The 14139-nt window shown below is 36.0% G+C and overlaps 1 protein-coding gene across 4 annotated transcripts in view; it reads left to right on the forward strand.

Moving 5' to 3' along the window:
• Esf1 (ESF1 nucleolar pre-rRNA processing protein) overlaps positions 1 to 11999 on the forward strand; it is a 70139-nt gene extending 58140 nt beyond the window's left edge. For all 4 annotated transcript variants that reach the window (XM_021255084.2, XM_004840833.4, XM_013070734.3 and 1 more), the window contains exons 12-14: positions 7482 to 7558; positions 9120 to 9266; positions 11170 to 11999. In XM_021255084.2, the coding sequence (XP_021110743.1) occupies positions 7482 to 7558; positions 9120 to 9266; positions 11170 to 11463 (518 nt within the window). In that variant the 3' untranslated portion in view covers positions 11464 to 11999. The remainder of the gene's footprint in view (positions 1 to 7481; positions 7559 to 9119; positions 9267 to 11169) is intronic.
• The last annotated feature ends 2140 nt before the right edge of the window (positions 12000 to 14139 follow it).

Consider the following 14139-nt stretch of genomic DNA (forward strand, 5'->3'; position numbering starts at 1 on the left):
TAGTTCACAAATGTTTTATTTTGCATTCTGTTCTCTAATCCTTATTTCAGTTTACTTTATAGGTGAATAAACAACTGAAGCTCAAATAACATAGTTGAGTTTCCCGAGGGCCAGGTGGTAGGTAGCTGGTAAAATCTTGAGTCCTATTGTGCATCTACAAGCACATTGTAAAGACCAGAGCCAGTACCAGGACCCACACGAATAGGAGCTTGGCATGAGAAACTGCTGATTTCCAAGCAAAGCCAGAATGTATCATGCTAAAGAAGGATTAACAGATCGCATCTTTCTCTAAAGGGCAAGTGATTTTCAATGTTCAGACTTGCTGTGAAAAAGTGAAGCACTAGAGGGCTTACCACTCCCCATTTTGTCAGTACTCTATTGATACCTGTCCTCTAGTGAACTCGCTTAACTTCTTTCTCACATCAAGTGCTCAACTAAATCCTCTGAAAGGTTTTTATAGAATAATTCTCAGACATTTTAAGTAATGGAAAATGAGATTTTCTGTATGGATGTTTATAGATGTTTTGTAGAGTGATCTTTTTGTAGCATATCTTTTTCCATAGGTGCATGCTGTTAGATTTTTGGTTTAAAAGGATAATAATATCTGTAAGAATAGTTTAGTATTTAACTATAAAACTCTAATATCTGATTTTGAAGTCTCTGTTGGCATTTGACTTGTTAGAATTTATCCATATGTACTTTCTGCAGCAGTACCAAGAGATAGGATTTCCAGCTTGCCAGGAGATTCCCTGATATTGGTAATATTTTAGAATGGGAGCTTTCATTCCCCTAGTCTTCTACATCTAACTTAGGTCTGAAAGCGTTCCAGAGAGGGAAAAAAAAGAATACTTTAAAAAATTAAGATGTGCATTCTTAATATGGTCTTGTTAACAGTGCAGAAAGGACTTCTTCACATTATTTATCTTTTGACCAGTCCAGTCTAGCACACAGTAAATTTTTGTGAGCAATAAATTTCGTCGCAGTAGAATTGGGTATCATTTTAGTCTTGACTGTCTTGCAGATTCCTTTTTTTTCTCCTTTGCTACTGTCTTCCTTTCATGTTCTTTTTATGACTGTTTACCAAGTTATTATAAAATCCAGAACAGTTCATTGTAGGCTCTTTGAGATTATATTTCACAGCTGTATGTGAAGATTTTTACCTCCTTTATATATTAATCATATACAGCCTGCTGATTTCTTCTCCCTGCCACACAGTGATCTTGTGCATATGGCACTTGTTCATTTCAAAGGGCTCTCCTAAGTTGAGAGCAAAGCAGCAGAGGGGATGGAGTTCAAGACCCTACAAAAATGGAACCTTGATAATTACATTTAAAAATCTCTATACACAGAGAAAGATTATAATCTTAAACTTGATATGTCACCCATTCCCTGAAAAATACTCCATATAGGACTTTTTAAGATTTTTACTTTAGGGAGAAGGGATGTATACAATAAATATTTCTTGGTAGGGCTGAGAGGTGAGCCTGGCAGCACTTTTGTGCTGGAATGTTTTCTGCGAGCCAGTCCACCAGACTGGTTTGCATGAGTAAAGCACACAGACCAGTTTCTAAAGACTGTAGTATTCACTAGGCTTTTTTTCTCCCTATTATCCCTCTCAGCTGCAGTTATTCAGTCACCATTGTATGTTCTGTGACTTTAATTTTGTTGTGTCCCAACAAAATGCATTCCAAATTGAAATGGCTGTTACAGCCAGGATATTTTATGGCAAAGGAGGATAAGTTAGTGGTTACCAGTAGAAAGCCATAGTGATTGATTCTCAATCATGATTCCTTCACTTACTAAACAAGACAAATTATTTAATCTCTTTATACCTCAGTTTCCTCATTCACAACATAAGGGTTACAACAAATAATAAAATTTACCTCATAGCATTGTTGTGAAGATTAATATAAATAGAGCAGTACTGCATAGTAAATACAATGTAAATGTTAATTGTTCTTATAGAGATTGATGGTTTCTCTCCAGTGAAAGAACAGAATATGATTTATCTAAAGAACACGGTGTTCAGCACTTCAGAGAGGGAAGAACAAAACTGTGAAATAACATTCTTCCTGTTCTTCAGAATGATCTTTGGTACTTTAGCAAGAAAATGTTACGGCATTATCATGATCACCAAAGAAACCAACATATATGTATAGTCAGACTATAATGGAAGTAATAGGAAGCACCTGTATAGCACCACATGCAGGCATTAACTGCACTCACCATTTGCTGATTTATTAAGTTATTACAGTAACCCTCAAAGGTAGCCACCACTATTAAAATTCTCATTCTCTAATAAGTGCTCAGGCTATAGCTAGAATGTGGAAGTATCAGATTTTTAAACCAAGCCAAATGCTCAGAGTTAAGTGCCTTTAACTGGTGCACAGTACTACCTCTTATTCAGAACATCTCACTTAACATCTTATGTTCTTCCAAAGTCCCTGACTCAGAAGTGTAAGTCATCTTTGATAATTCCATTGACACTTATTTGTAGTAAATTGGCCATATTTGTTTTATTCCTGATTTGCTAATCCTTAGTTAATGTAATCTGTTTAAATACTCTACATTTGCAGTGCTAAAAGAAGAATTTCTAAAACTTAATGGACATATATGCTTATAGTTTTATTCTATGGGCAAAAGAAATCTCAAGTAAGCAGTTGAAGTTCAAGTTGGAAATGAGAGGAGTTAAGGCTAGAAAGAAAAATAAATATCCATACCGTGGAGAAGATGTTTTAGGCCAGTGGTGGCTAACCTATGGTACATGTGCTACAGTGGATTGTTTCTATCATTGAAAGCTCTAAAATATTTACCATTGCTGTCTTAGGCTATGGAACTGCTAAGAGTTGTGTAGAGAGAACAGAGGTGTGAGGACTGATCTCCAAGGATTGTTCCTTGACCAACAATATGTACAGGTCAAGAAGGTAGGGAAAAATCAGCAAAGGAACCCACGGGCATGGTGAGGGAGGGAGAAGGAAAGAGAAGTGGCCCAGGGGACAGGTGAAAAAGAATGTCAAGAAAACCTTCACACTGAAACTCGGGTATAAGACAAGGATGTCTGCTGTCACCACTCCTGTTCAATATTTTTGGAAACATTAGCCACAGCAATTAGACAAGAGAAAGAAATAAAACCAATAAAGATAGGAAAGGAAGAAGTTAAACTGTCACTTTTTGCCGACAATATGATACTCTACATAGAAGACCCAAAAACCTCCACCAAAAGACTTCTAGACTTAATTGACAGATTCAGTAGAGTAGCTGGATACAAGGTAAACACTCAAAAATCAGCCTTCTTGTGCACAAATAACAGACTCACTGAGAGACAGATTAAGGAAACAGTCCCTTTCACAATAGCATCCCAAAAAATGAAATATCTAGTAATCAGTCTAAAGAAGGAAGCAAAAGACCTCTACATTGAGAATTACAACACTCCAAAAACAGAGATCAAAGAGGATAAAAGAAAATGGAAAAGACATCCCTTGTTCCTGGGTAGGAAGAATAAGTATAGTGAAAATGGCCATACTTCCAAAACTCCTATACAGATTCAATCCAATCCCGATTGAAATCCCACAGTATATTTCATGGAACTAGAGAAAAAAATCCAAAAATTCATTTGGAACAAGAAGAGACCTAGAATGGCAAAAACAGTGCTAGGCAACAGAGACATGGCAGGGGCTATCACAATCCCCAACCTGAAACTATACTACAAAGCCACCATGATAAAAAGCATGGTACTGGCAAAGAAACAGACCCGAGGATCAGTGGAATAGATTAGAAGATGCAGAAACAACTCCAGACATACTCAACTACCTCATCTTTGACAAAGGAGCCAACCAGCCTCACTGGAGGAAAGACAGCCTATTTAATAAATGGTGTTCGAAAAACTGGATTTCAACCTGTGAAAGATTAAAACTAGACCATTACCTATCACCATGCATTAAACTAAGATCAAAGTAGATTAAAGATCTAAATGTTAAGACAGAAACACTAAACTTGCTGGAAGATAAGTTAGGTAGAACTCTTGAAGTCATTGGCATAGGAAAAGACTTTATGAACAAAACTTCAGAAGCACAGGAAGTAGCACAAAGAATTAACAACTAGGATCTCATCTTTTTAAAAAGTTTCTGCACAGCAAGAGAAATCACCAACAGAGCTAAGAGACAACCTACAATGTGGGGAAAAAATTTTACCAGCTGTTCCTCAGACAAAGGTCTACTATCTAGAATATATAAAGAACTCAGAAAAATCAGACCCCCCAAAATATAAAGACCCAATTCAAAAATGGGCATCTGAAATGAACAGACATTTCTCAAAGAAGTAAAGGCAGCAAATAAACATATGAAAAAATGTTCAACATCACTGGTCATTGGAGAGATGCAGATGAAAACAATGCTGAGATTCCACCTCACCCCAGAAAGAATGGCAGCTATCAAGAAATCAACCAATAACAAATGCTGGTGGGGGTGTGGGGAGAAAGAAACCCTTCTTCATTGTTAGTGGGAGTGCAGACTGGTGCAACCACTGTGGAAATCAATATGGAGATACCTCAAAGAACTAGGATTGGAAGTCCCATTTGACCCAGCTACCCCTCTGCTGGGTATCTTCCCAAAAGAATTAAAAGAATTATATCACAGTGATATATGTGCACCCATGTTTACAGCAGCAGTTTATAATAGCTAAAACTTGGAAACAGCCCAAATGCCCATCAGTTGGAGACTGGATAAAGAAGATGTGGGGGTTTTTAATAAAATGGAGTACTGCTCAGCCATAAAGAATGAGAAACTAGAGACATTTATAGCTAAACAGTGCACATTGAGGCCATACTCTTAAGTGAAATAAATAGGACACACATGTGTAAATACCAAATAGTTTCTGTGGTGTGAAAAACTAAAAGTGTAAATAAGGATCAAAATGTATAATTGATAATTGTGTAACAGGAAGAAAAGGTCTAAAGAAGTACGGGGAGTGGGAGGGGTAGGGGGAAGGAAAGAAGGGAAAAGAAAAAAATATGAGAAACGGAAAAAAATCGAAACAGTCTTTGTAAATAGGGAAAGATGGAGGGGGTGAAGGGAGGGCAGGGGAATGGGGAAAAAATAAGAACCCAGATACATCATGTAAAGGCACAAAATCCCAATGATGAATGTAACTGTATTGTATACCTAAAATGTACCAAATAACCCCCAAAAAAGTGTTTTGATTGACTGTTTTTAAATTGAAAGGTGAAGTTTGTTTGCTGATGTGAATGATCTATTAGAGAGGGAAAAAATTAGTGATGCAAGAAAAAGGAATTATTAGTTACTAGAATGGTGTCTGTGAGGTGGCAAGAAGAAATAACATCCATTATACAGGTCAGGGAATTTACATTGTAACTTAGACAGTTCATCCATGCAAGTAAAAATAATAAAAATAGCCCACACATATCTAGTGCTTACTGTGTACCAGGCACTGTTTTAAGCATTATACCTTTTTAAACTCATTTAATGCTCACAACAGCCCTATGTGGTAACTATAGTTACTATCTCCATATTTAAAAGAGTACATTTGGGTAGTCCAGAGACATTTGTTAGCCCTCCATTTAAGGCCATGGAGCTAGTACCTGGTGATGCCAGGATCTGAAACCAGCCATTCTGGCTCCAAAACCAGTATGTCATATTATAGAGTACAAATTTTGTTGTGGAAGCCTCTGAACATCTTTTGAGTGCTTCTATTTTCATTTACTCAGGTTCCATCAAGGTTCACACAGTGCATTTAATTTTATCTTATAAGTTCATTATAATCTAAAAGACCTCATAGATTCTTTTCCTTTGTAATATTTGCCTTTTCAAGGGAATGTCTCACATTTCTAGTTTACCTATAGTTTCTTGTCTGTATGTTTCCTATGTTTGCAGTAAATTGGAAATTAGACTAGTTGTTCAGTTAGATTTATATCAAATGTTTTCCGCAAGCATACTTCATAGTCAATGTTATATCTTTCATACTGTATCGCCTCTGGGGCACTGGGTGTCAGATTGACCCACAGATGGCATGGTTAAGGTGATACAGTACCTGCATGGCTCTTAGGCTCTAGGAGGCAAACTCAAAAGATTCAGATGAATCATCCTTGGCAGTCACACGTATTCGAGCCTGGAACCACAGCAGGGAAGTGTGGCTGTTTCTTTCCATTGCAGGACCTCACACCCAAAATATAAATAAAGAACAAAATAAAAGATAGATAGTAGGAAATAGACCTTTTGCAAAAGGGAAGAGTACCAAAAGATGAAGGGGGTGGGGGGAGACCCCACATCAGCACAGCTAATATAAGGAAGAGAGACCAGAGTACACCCCTGCCTGGAAGTTCCAGGTAGTAGAAAGGGAACAAGTATCTTTTCAGCAGCCCCTACACATAGCTTCCAAGTCTCTTGATAGCAATTGTAAGCATTTAGAGACTTCAATCAGTAGTGACTTTTATGCTAAGTAGTTTTGCTGAAGTAATACAGCCATAAGTTAACTGAAGATCAAATCTGTCTTTAGAGAAGGAAAGGAGTTTTGTGAAACTTGTACTTACTGGTGGTGACTATCAGGTCATTATTGTAAGGATCAGTGGGTTTTCTTTTTCTTTTTTGTTGAAATAGTCTTGTGATATAGCCCAGACTGGTCAGCCTCCCAAGTGCCAGCTGTTTTTTCATTTTGCAGATGAGGTTTTTTTATGTACAGAGTGTTGAGTTTATATATTCAAATTACTTAATTTTTTTTCTTTGTGATTTTCAGTGTTTTTAACGTAAGAAAGTGTTTCTATTTAACAAGTAGCTATGCCTTTGTATTTTCTCATAGGGTTTTTTGTTTGATATTAATATTTAACTCTTAAGTCCCCGTGCATTTTTGTTTTCTCATATATCATGAAATAAAGCTATAACCTAATTCTTTTTTTCCAGAATAAAACACATTGTCCAGCACCAGTTGTTGAATAACCCTTCTTTTTTCTACTTCAGAAGTACCAAGCCATATTGTTCCATTGTCTTTGTTATATTTTGTACTGATTTTTTGATTATTTCACTTGTGTGTATGTACAGTGCTTGGGGTCAAACGAAGGGCCATGCTTATGCAGGCAAGCACTGTACCACTGAGCTGTACCCCCAGCTGTTTTGACTTTTATTACTCTTTGTAAAGATTTCCTTAAATTACTTGTACCATTAATAGATGTTGAAATTTTTCAAATGCTTATACTCCATCTATGAAATTACTTGATTTTTTTAGTTGATATTGTAAATTATACATTACTTGAAGAAATTTCTTCCTTACAATATTCAGCAACACTATCCAAAAACATTGTATTTACTACATTTATACCCATAGCTTTCTTTCAGTAATACATTTTTTCTCCTTTTAGTTTTGTTTGACACATTTATTGCTGAGATTATTTCAATATCTTGCATTTTTGTTAATAAACAGATTATAGCTGTTCGTCCTGTAATTTCTAACTCTTTCATGTTTTGTTGTGCCAGGTTTAAAGAAAAAATCAATGAAATCTGCAAAAAATGCCACATCTCCAGAGGAAGAAATTGAAATTGAAAGACAAAAGGTAAATGTGATCATTGTTACATGCTTGATAGATAATTAATATGTAGAATTTAAATGAACTTGCCACATGAGTTTCCAGTGTCCCTATTTTTAAAAATAAATTATTTTAGGAATGAAAGTTATATAGGATACATAATTAAATATTTTAGCAACATAGTTTTAAAACACCACCTTTTTTTTTTTGGTATGAGGGATCAAACTCAGGACCTTGTGCTTGCAAGGCAGGCAGCGGCACCACTGAGCTAAATCCCCAGCCCAGAATACCATCTTTTTACCAAACCTCATTTCTCTAACTAGTACAAAGTTAAAATTTACCTTAGGCCCAAGGTATATCCCTTTACAATTAAGGGGAAAATTTCTCGTTAAAAACTTTTACTGTAACTGAGACAGAAAATACTACTATTAAAATCCAAAATAATATTACCATAAGCTTTATTTTTATCTGAATCTGCCCTGTAATACATATTTTTCTATTATGGTTTGTCAAATGGTAATATCTCTTTTTATTGTGAGCAATATAAATTTAATGTACAAATCCAAAGCCTTCACTGGAAGTATGGGGAACCTTAGCTTCAATGACTCCAATTTTGGAGTCATGGACATTTTTGCTGAGGTAGAAATTGGAGTCTGCAGTTCCTCTCTGGCTGCTGTGCACAGCACTGTCTGAGAATGACTGGCTACCTGAACTCTGACTCTTGATGCGTCTTTATATTCTCCACTAATTGCATGTAAGTTATACTCATGTAGTAACTTAAAGAACAACAAAGAACATCTTTCTTTGTGGAAAATGGCTCTAAAAAGAGTCACATGGAAGTGCCAGTGACAGAAGTAAAAGGAAATAAGTCTCAGGCGGTAATAGAGGAAAGTTTACAACGGGTTGGGAAGCATACTCTGTATTTCCTCTAATATACATAGTTGTTTACTTCATTCTGAAAGAGTTCCCCTTTAATCCTATGACTGAAAAAAAATAGATCTATTTAGTGAAAACAGATTGTACTAGATTTCATAAGTAAATGGTAAGATTCTGATTTTATGGAAATGTATTGATACTGAAAAAGAAAAGGCAAAAGAAAGCCAAAGAAATTCTTGTTCAGAATACACATCTGTAAAATATAATGTGTAAGGGCCAGAGATTTAGCTCAGTGGCACTGCGCCTGCCTCACAAGTGTAAGGTCCTGAGTTTGATCCCCGTTACAAAAAACAAAAAAAAATATAATGTGTGAGACATTAATATTTGCTAGTTTAGAGTTACTACTTAAAAACAGCAAAGTAAAAATAAAATTTATATTTGAGGGACCTGGGGACTTAACTCCTACAGCCTGCTAGCCAGTTACACTAAGTTAATTGAGGTCTGGTTTTTAAATACAAGCTACTACCTCTCTCCTGCCCCTGTGGCTGATATTCAAATCAGTATCTCAGAATGGGCCCAACTAGCTACCTAAAACTATACATCTTAATGCATCTTTCTGTTCTCCATTTATTATATGTAAGAAATACTCTTAAAGTAACAGTGAGCAAAAAACGTTCTGTTGTACATTTGAACTATTTTTTTCTATGCACAGGCTGAAATGGCTTTGCTTGTGATGGATGAGGAGGAAGACAGTAAAAAACACTTCAATTACAATAAGATTGTGGAGCACCAGAATCTAAGCAAAAAGAAGAAGAAACAGCTTATGAAAAAGAAAGAATTATTAGAAGATGACTTTGAGGTAACCAAGGACACAAGGCATTAGGCCCTTAAAGGTGGAGCTGATTATAATATCAGCTCCAGAGATAGAAAGTAGGCATAGTCAAAGTTACCCTCACAAATGTCTTAGGAAGGGCCCATAGTAGAGTCAAAGCTCTCATCTTTAAGTCTAGTACAGTTCATCTCCAAGACAGATCATGTCACTCTTTCTTTGGTTGACCACTAGATAAAGTAATTGACTTATATTTTGCTACCTATGTTTTAACAAAAAATGTGTACCTTTTGTTAGAACCTTGTGTAGTGACCTTTACATTAGGAAAGATAGACTTAATTAAGCCCAATTGAAGAATAGCAGGTTCATATCACACTCACTGGGTACAGTGGCCAACACATTTGGCTGTGCTTTTTTGAATACTGCACATCATGTTTCTGTCACTCCTTTTTTCTGTTTTTACTTGGTGCATAACCCTAATGCCCATAGTTTTTGAGCCCTCTACAAGAACCTTACTAACAGCCATTAGGAATTACTTTGTAATTTTGGGTTTTTTGTTGGGTTTTTTTTTTTTTTGGTACTGGGGATCGAACTCGGGACCTTGTGCTTACAAGGCAGGCACAGAACCACTGAGCTAAATCCCTGGCCAACTTTGTAATTTTGAACAATTAAGGTGGAAGAAAAGACCAAGAAGATGAGGGAATTTGAATTTATCCAAACAGTAGAGAGCAGTGTACAGATAAGTCCTGGGTAGCTTGTAGAGAGTCTTCAGGGCCACTCATAGCTCGTTTGTATGAGTCAGTTTCATGTATGCTTCTGTCTCATTAAAGTTTTCATTGAACTGATTTTCTTATGAAAACAAATGATTTATAGCCAAATCGATTAGGAAATCTACCTTCACATATTAATTATGTGTAAAAATATTTTTCATGAGATTCTCGTTTTTCTTGGGCTTGTGTCTTTTGACTTCATTTTAACTAAGTAAAGCTACCCTCCACCTCCAAGTAGACTCACACTTATCCTTCTTGCTGGTCACATTGTGTTCCTGGTGACACTCAGGCCTGGCTGGAGTGAAGGGTCCATTCCTAAGTATGGAACCACATGTTTTTATAGAGAGAAGATAAATTTGGGGCTTGCATCTGACCAGATCTTGGTCTCAGGGGTGAATTCTTTCCCACTGGGGTCTTTAAATCTTTTGATCTGTAAGTTACCCTCAGTAGCTGCTTATTCTGGCACCAGTGTTAAAGTTTATTAAATGTTGGGTCCGAGATATAGCTCAGTGGCATTGAGCTTGCCTGGCAAGTGCAAGGTCCTGAGTTCGATCCTTGGTACCACACACACAAAAAAAAGTAATAAATGTCCTCAGAATGCAGTGTGACTTTGCATAAAACTCTAGCAGGAGATGTCCTGATTGGCTTATTTATGCCAGTCAGAAATCAATTTGATGCTGTAAGCAAGGGGAAGCCTTGCCTTGGGAACTACTCCTATAGTCAGTCAGCTGAAGTAATCATTGTAGTTATAAGCCACTATATTATATATATGGACCACAATAGTTCCCTTTCAGGTAGATTGCGATTGTGAAGTAAGAACAGAACACCCTACACATGTGGTCCAAGTGTAGGCCTTAACAAGTCCAGTGGAAATCTGGAAAAACAGTTTTTTGTGAATCATTGAGAAGTGCTCAGGGCCGGGGATTTAGCTCAGTGGTGCCGCTGCCTGCCTCGCAAGCACAAGGTTCTGAATTCGAGCCCCGGTACCAAAAAAAAATAAATAAGTGCTCAGATTTGTATTTTATATCACCGACAAGCACTTTTCTAAATATGTTCTTATTTCTGAGCCATTCAGTTTACTTTCATTTAAAATTTATTTTTATTAATATTTGCTGTTCATAATGATTACATTCATTGTGTATTTATTCCTTTTGAATTTGCAGGTAAACGTTAGTGATGCACGATTTCAGGCAATGTATACTTCCCACTTGTTCAATTTGGATCCTTCAGATTCTAATTTCAAGAAAACAAAAGCTATGGAAAAAATCCTTCAGGAGAAAGCCCGGCAAAGAGAACGAAAAGAACAAGAAATTATTCAGGCAATAAAGAAAAAAGAAAGCGAGATTGAAAAGGTATCTCAGAAGAAGTCTATTGATCCTGCCTTGTCAGTGCTGATTAAATCTGTAAAAAACAAAACAGAACAGTTTCAAGCAAGAAAAAAACAAAGAGTCAAATAACTGGATGTTATTTCTTTTTGCATTGATAATGTGTTCTAAAGTATACAGAAACAGAGGAGATATTGGGAATAAAGTCACCTTTTCACATAAAAAAATCTTTTTCTCATCATAGTAAAATTCCTTTCCATGTATACTTGTACTTAATTGTGGCTGATTGATGGAGTTGTGCTGTATATTTCCACAGATCTATCATAATTAAATTACCTGAATTACAAGGTTTATAAAATGTGTATATTTTATGAAGTTCAATTCTTACAAAAAGAAAGTTTCTAGAAATTAGGTCTTTAACAGATTGTTTCCAGTTCTGTATAAAAATACAACAGTATTTACTTGTAAGTCTGTAAATGTTAGAGATAATTTGAAAATATGTATATGTCATACATTCATTTCTCTGGAAGCAAGAGGCAGATTTAGATAGCTATTAAAATAATTTATTTTTCTAGCCATATAGAATGGAAGCCAGGAACTTTTTGTCGTTGTCATGTTTAGTAGTTTATGAAATTGATTTATAAATAAAAGTTCAAAAATTCTTATTATTTTGTATAACACTGATTTGTTTCATTTATGCACCTCATGTAAACTGTCTGGAGAAAAATAACCTGAAAATGTATCTTGAACACTTTAATTGAACAACTTCTTGAAAAGGCAGCTCCAAGTTTGCAGTGTTCATAATTGCATTTGAAATATTCGTGAGCTCTACGATAGGTTTTCTATTTGTAGCAGCAGAAAATTCTTCTATCTGTCCTTCACATTTTTGGAATACTTCAGAAAGGTGGATATGCTACTATAGAGTTTAAGGAAACTTTAATTCCTTTTAAAATTAAAATACACCTTCAAGGCCTAGACACTTTTGGATCTCATCTGGTATGGATTTTATAAACTATTAACTGACCACTTGGATGGGAAAAATAGATGTGTTATATATAAGTAAATGGAAACAACCAAAATAGTCACTTGGAACAAATTATAACCGTAGTACCTTCTGAAAGGCAGTAAGAGTTTGACTAGGTTTGTGACGAATAGTAAATTTGACATTTTTGGTATAAAACTTCAAACTTACCAATGTAGTGTTTTTTTGTTTTGTTTGTATTTTTTGGTACCGGGGATGGAACTCAGGTCCTCGCGCTTGTGCAGCAGGTGGCGAAACCACTGAGCTAAATCCCTGGCCCTATAGTGTATTTTTTAAAGAGAAGACAAAACTAAGGGTGATATCAGTGAGGAAGTTTAAACAGTTTCTGAAAGGAGAGAAAAATGGAACTTTTGAATAGCTCATTATAACAGAACAATGCAGAATATCTAGACAGAATTATGTCTTTATCATAAAACACTGACATTGTGGAGTTACTCAGCCAAAAACAGTGTCTTACTGTTACATTCATAAACCTCTCAGTATTAACTCATTACGAAGAGAGGTCATGAATCTTAATGTGTTTATGAGAATAGTCTTTAAACAGTTCAGTAATGCTTTATACTTATTTTTATTCAAGGAAAAACTTGTTTTCTAAGCTGATTAACCATAGGTAAGTACTTGGTTTTAAGGTTTCTGTGAAACTAAACCTTGTTTAGTTGGTTTGGTTTTTCACTCCAGAGCCCTTTGTTTTTAAATTGCTGCATTTAATTGTACAATCTGATTTTACTACCGTAATCAGGCACATAATAACATAGTTGATTATTTTAGGTAGAAAAAAATTAGAACAGTATCGTCACATGCTACATTATGCTAAATATTCTATGCCAAGAGCTCTAGGTTTTTCAGTTTCTGGTAGTAAAATTCAGGATACAAATGGCCACCGTCACAGTTTAGCAAACAAATGAAGGTAGTTTTGCATCTGTGTCCTGATTAGATCTTGACATTTGGGCATACAAAGATAAACTAGTTGCTTGAACCATGTTAGATGCTGAAAGCCTTCTTGTTCCTAAATGTATGTTCCAGCACATGTGAAGTCCAGCTACATTGCTCTTCTTGGTCATGGGTGTTTCCTTGAGCCTTGACTGTTCTGGTAATCTATTATTTATAGCCTCCAGAACCTCATAGCTTAAAACCACCATACTACGTGATTTTCTCAAAAATCTGCAATTTTTTAGGACTTACTAGAGCAGGTTCACCTGTTCCCCACATGGCATCAGCTGAGGTGGCTTCCCTGAGGGCTGAAGGATATACTTGAAGTTGGTGCCATCAGTGAAGTGGCTTGCAAGTCAGTGCTGGCTATTGGTGTGAGAGCATAGTGGCTGATTTCCAAAGGTGATGGAAATTACAACTTTTTATATCCTAAATCTCAGAAGACAGTGTTGCATGTACCACCTCTAAATCCATTAGTGAAGACAAACATTTCTTCCCAGATGAAAGGATAAAATCAACACTGTGGATCCAGGTGTTGTGACACACACCTATAATCCCAGCACTTAAACTGAAGTGGAAGAATTGCAAGTTTGAGGCCAGGTTGGGATACATAGCAAGTTCAAGAACAGCCTGAACTACATAGTGAATCTGTCAAGAAAAAAAATTCACCCCCTGATGGAGGGAGTGCCAAACGTCTAAAAGATTATACATGTCAAGAAATGTATTTACAATCATATTTGGAAAATAAGATCTGCCACACTGGCCATTTGATGAAAGTCTACCTCTTATCTTTTAAAAATCTATCAGCCCTCCTTATCCATGGGTTCTATATCGAC

Source organism: Heterocephalus glaber, unplaced genomic scaffold (genome assembly GCF_053883595.1).
Source record: "Heterocephalus glaber isolate CG9 unplaced genomic scaffold, H.glaber_assembly_v1.0 deba00001532, whole genome shotgun sequence".
NCBI lineage: Eukaryota > Metazoa > Chordata > Mammalia > Rodentia > Bathyergidae > Heterocephalus > Heterocephalus glaber.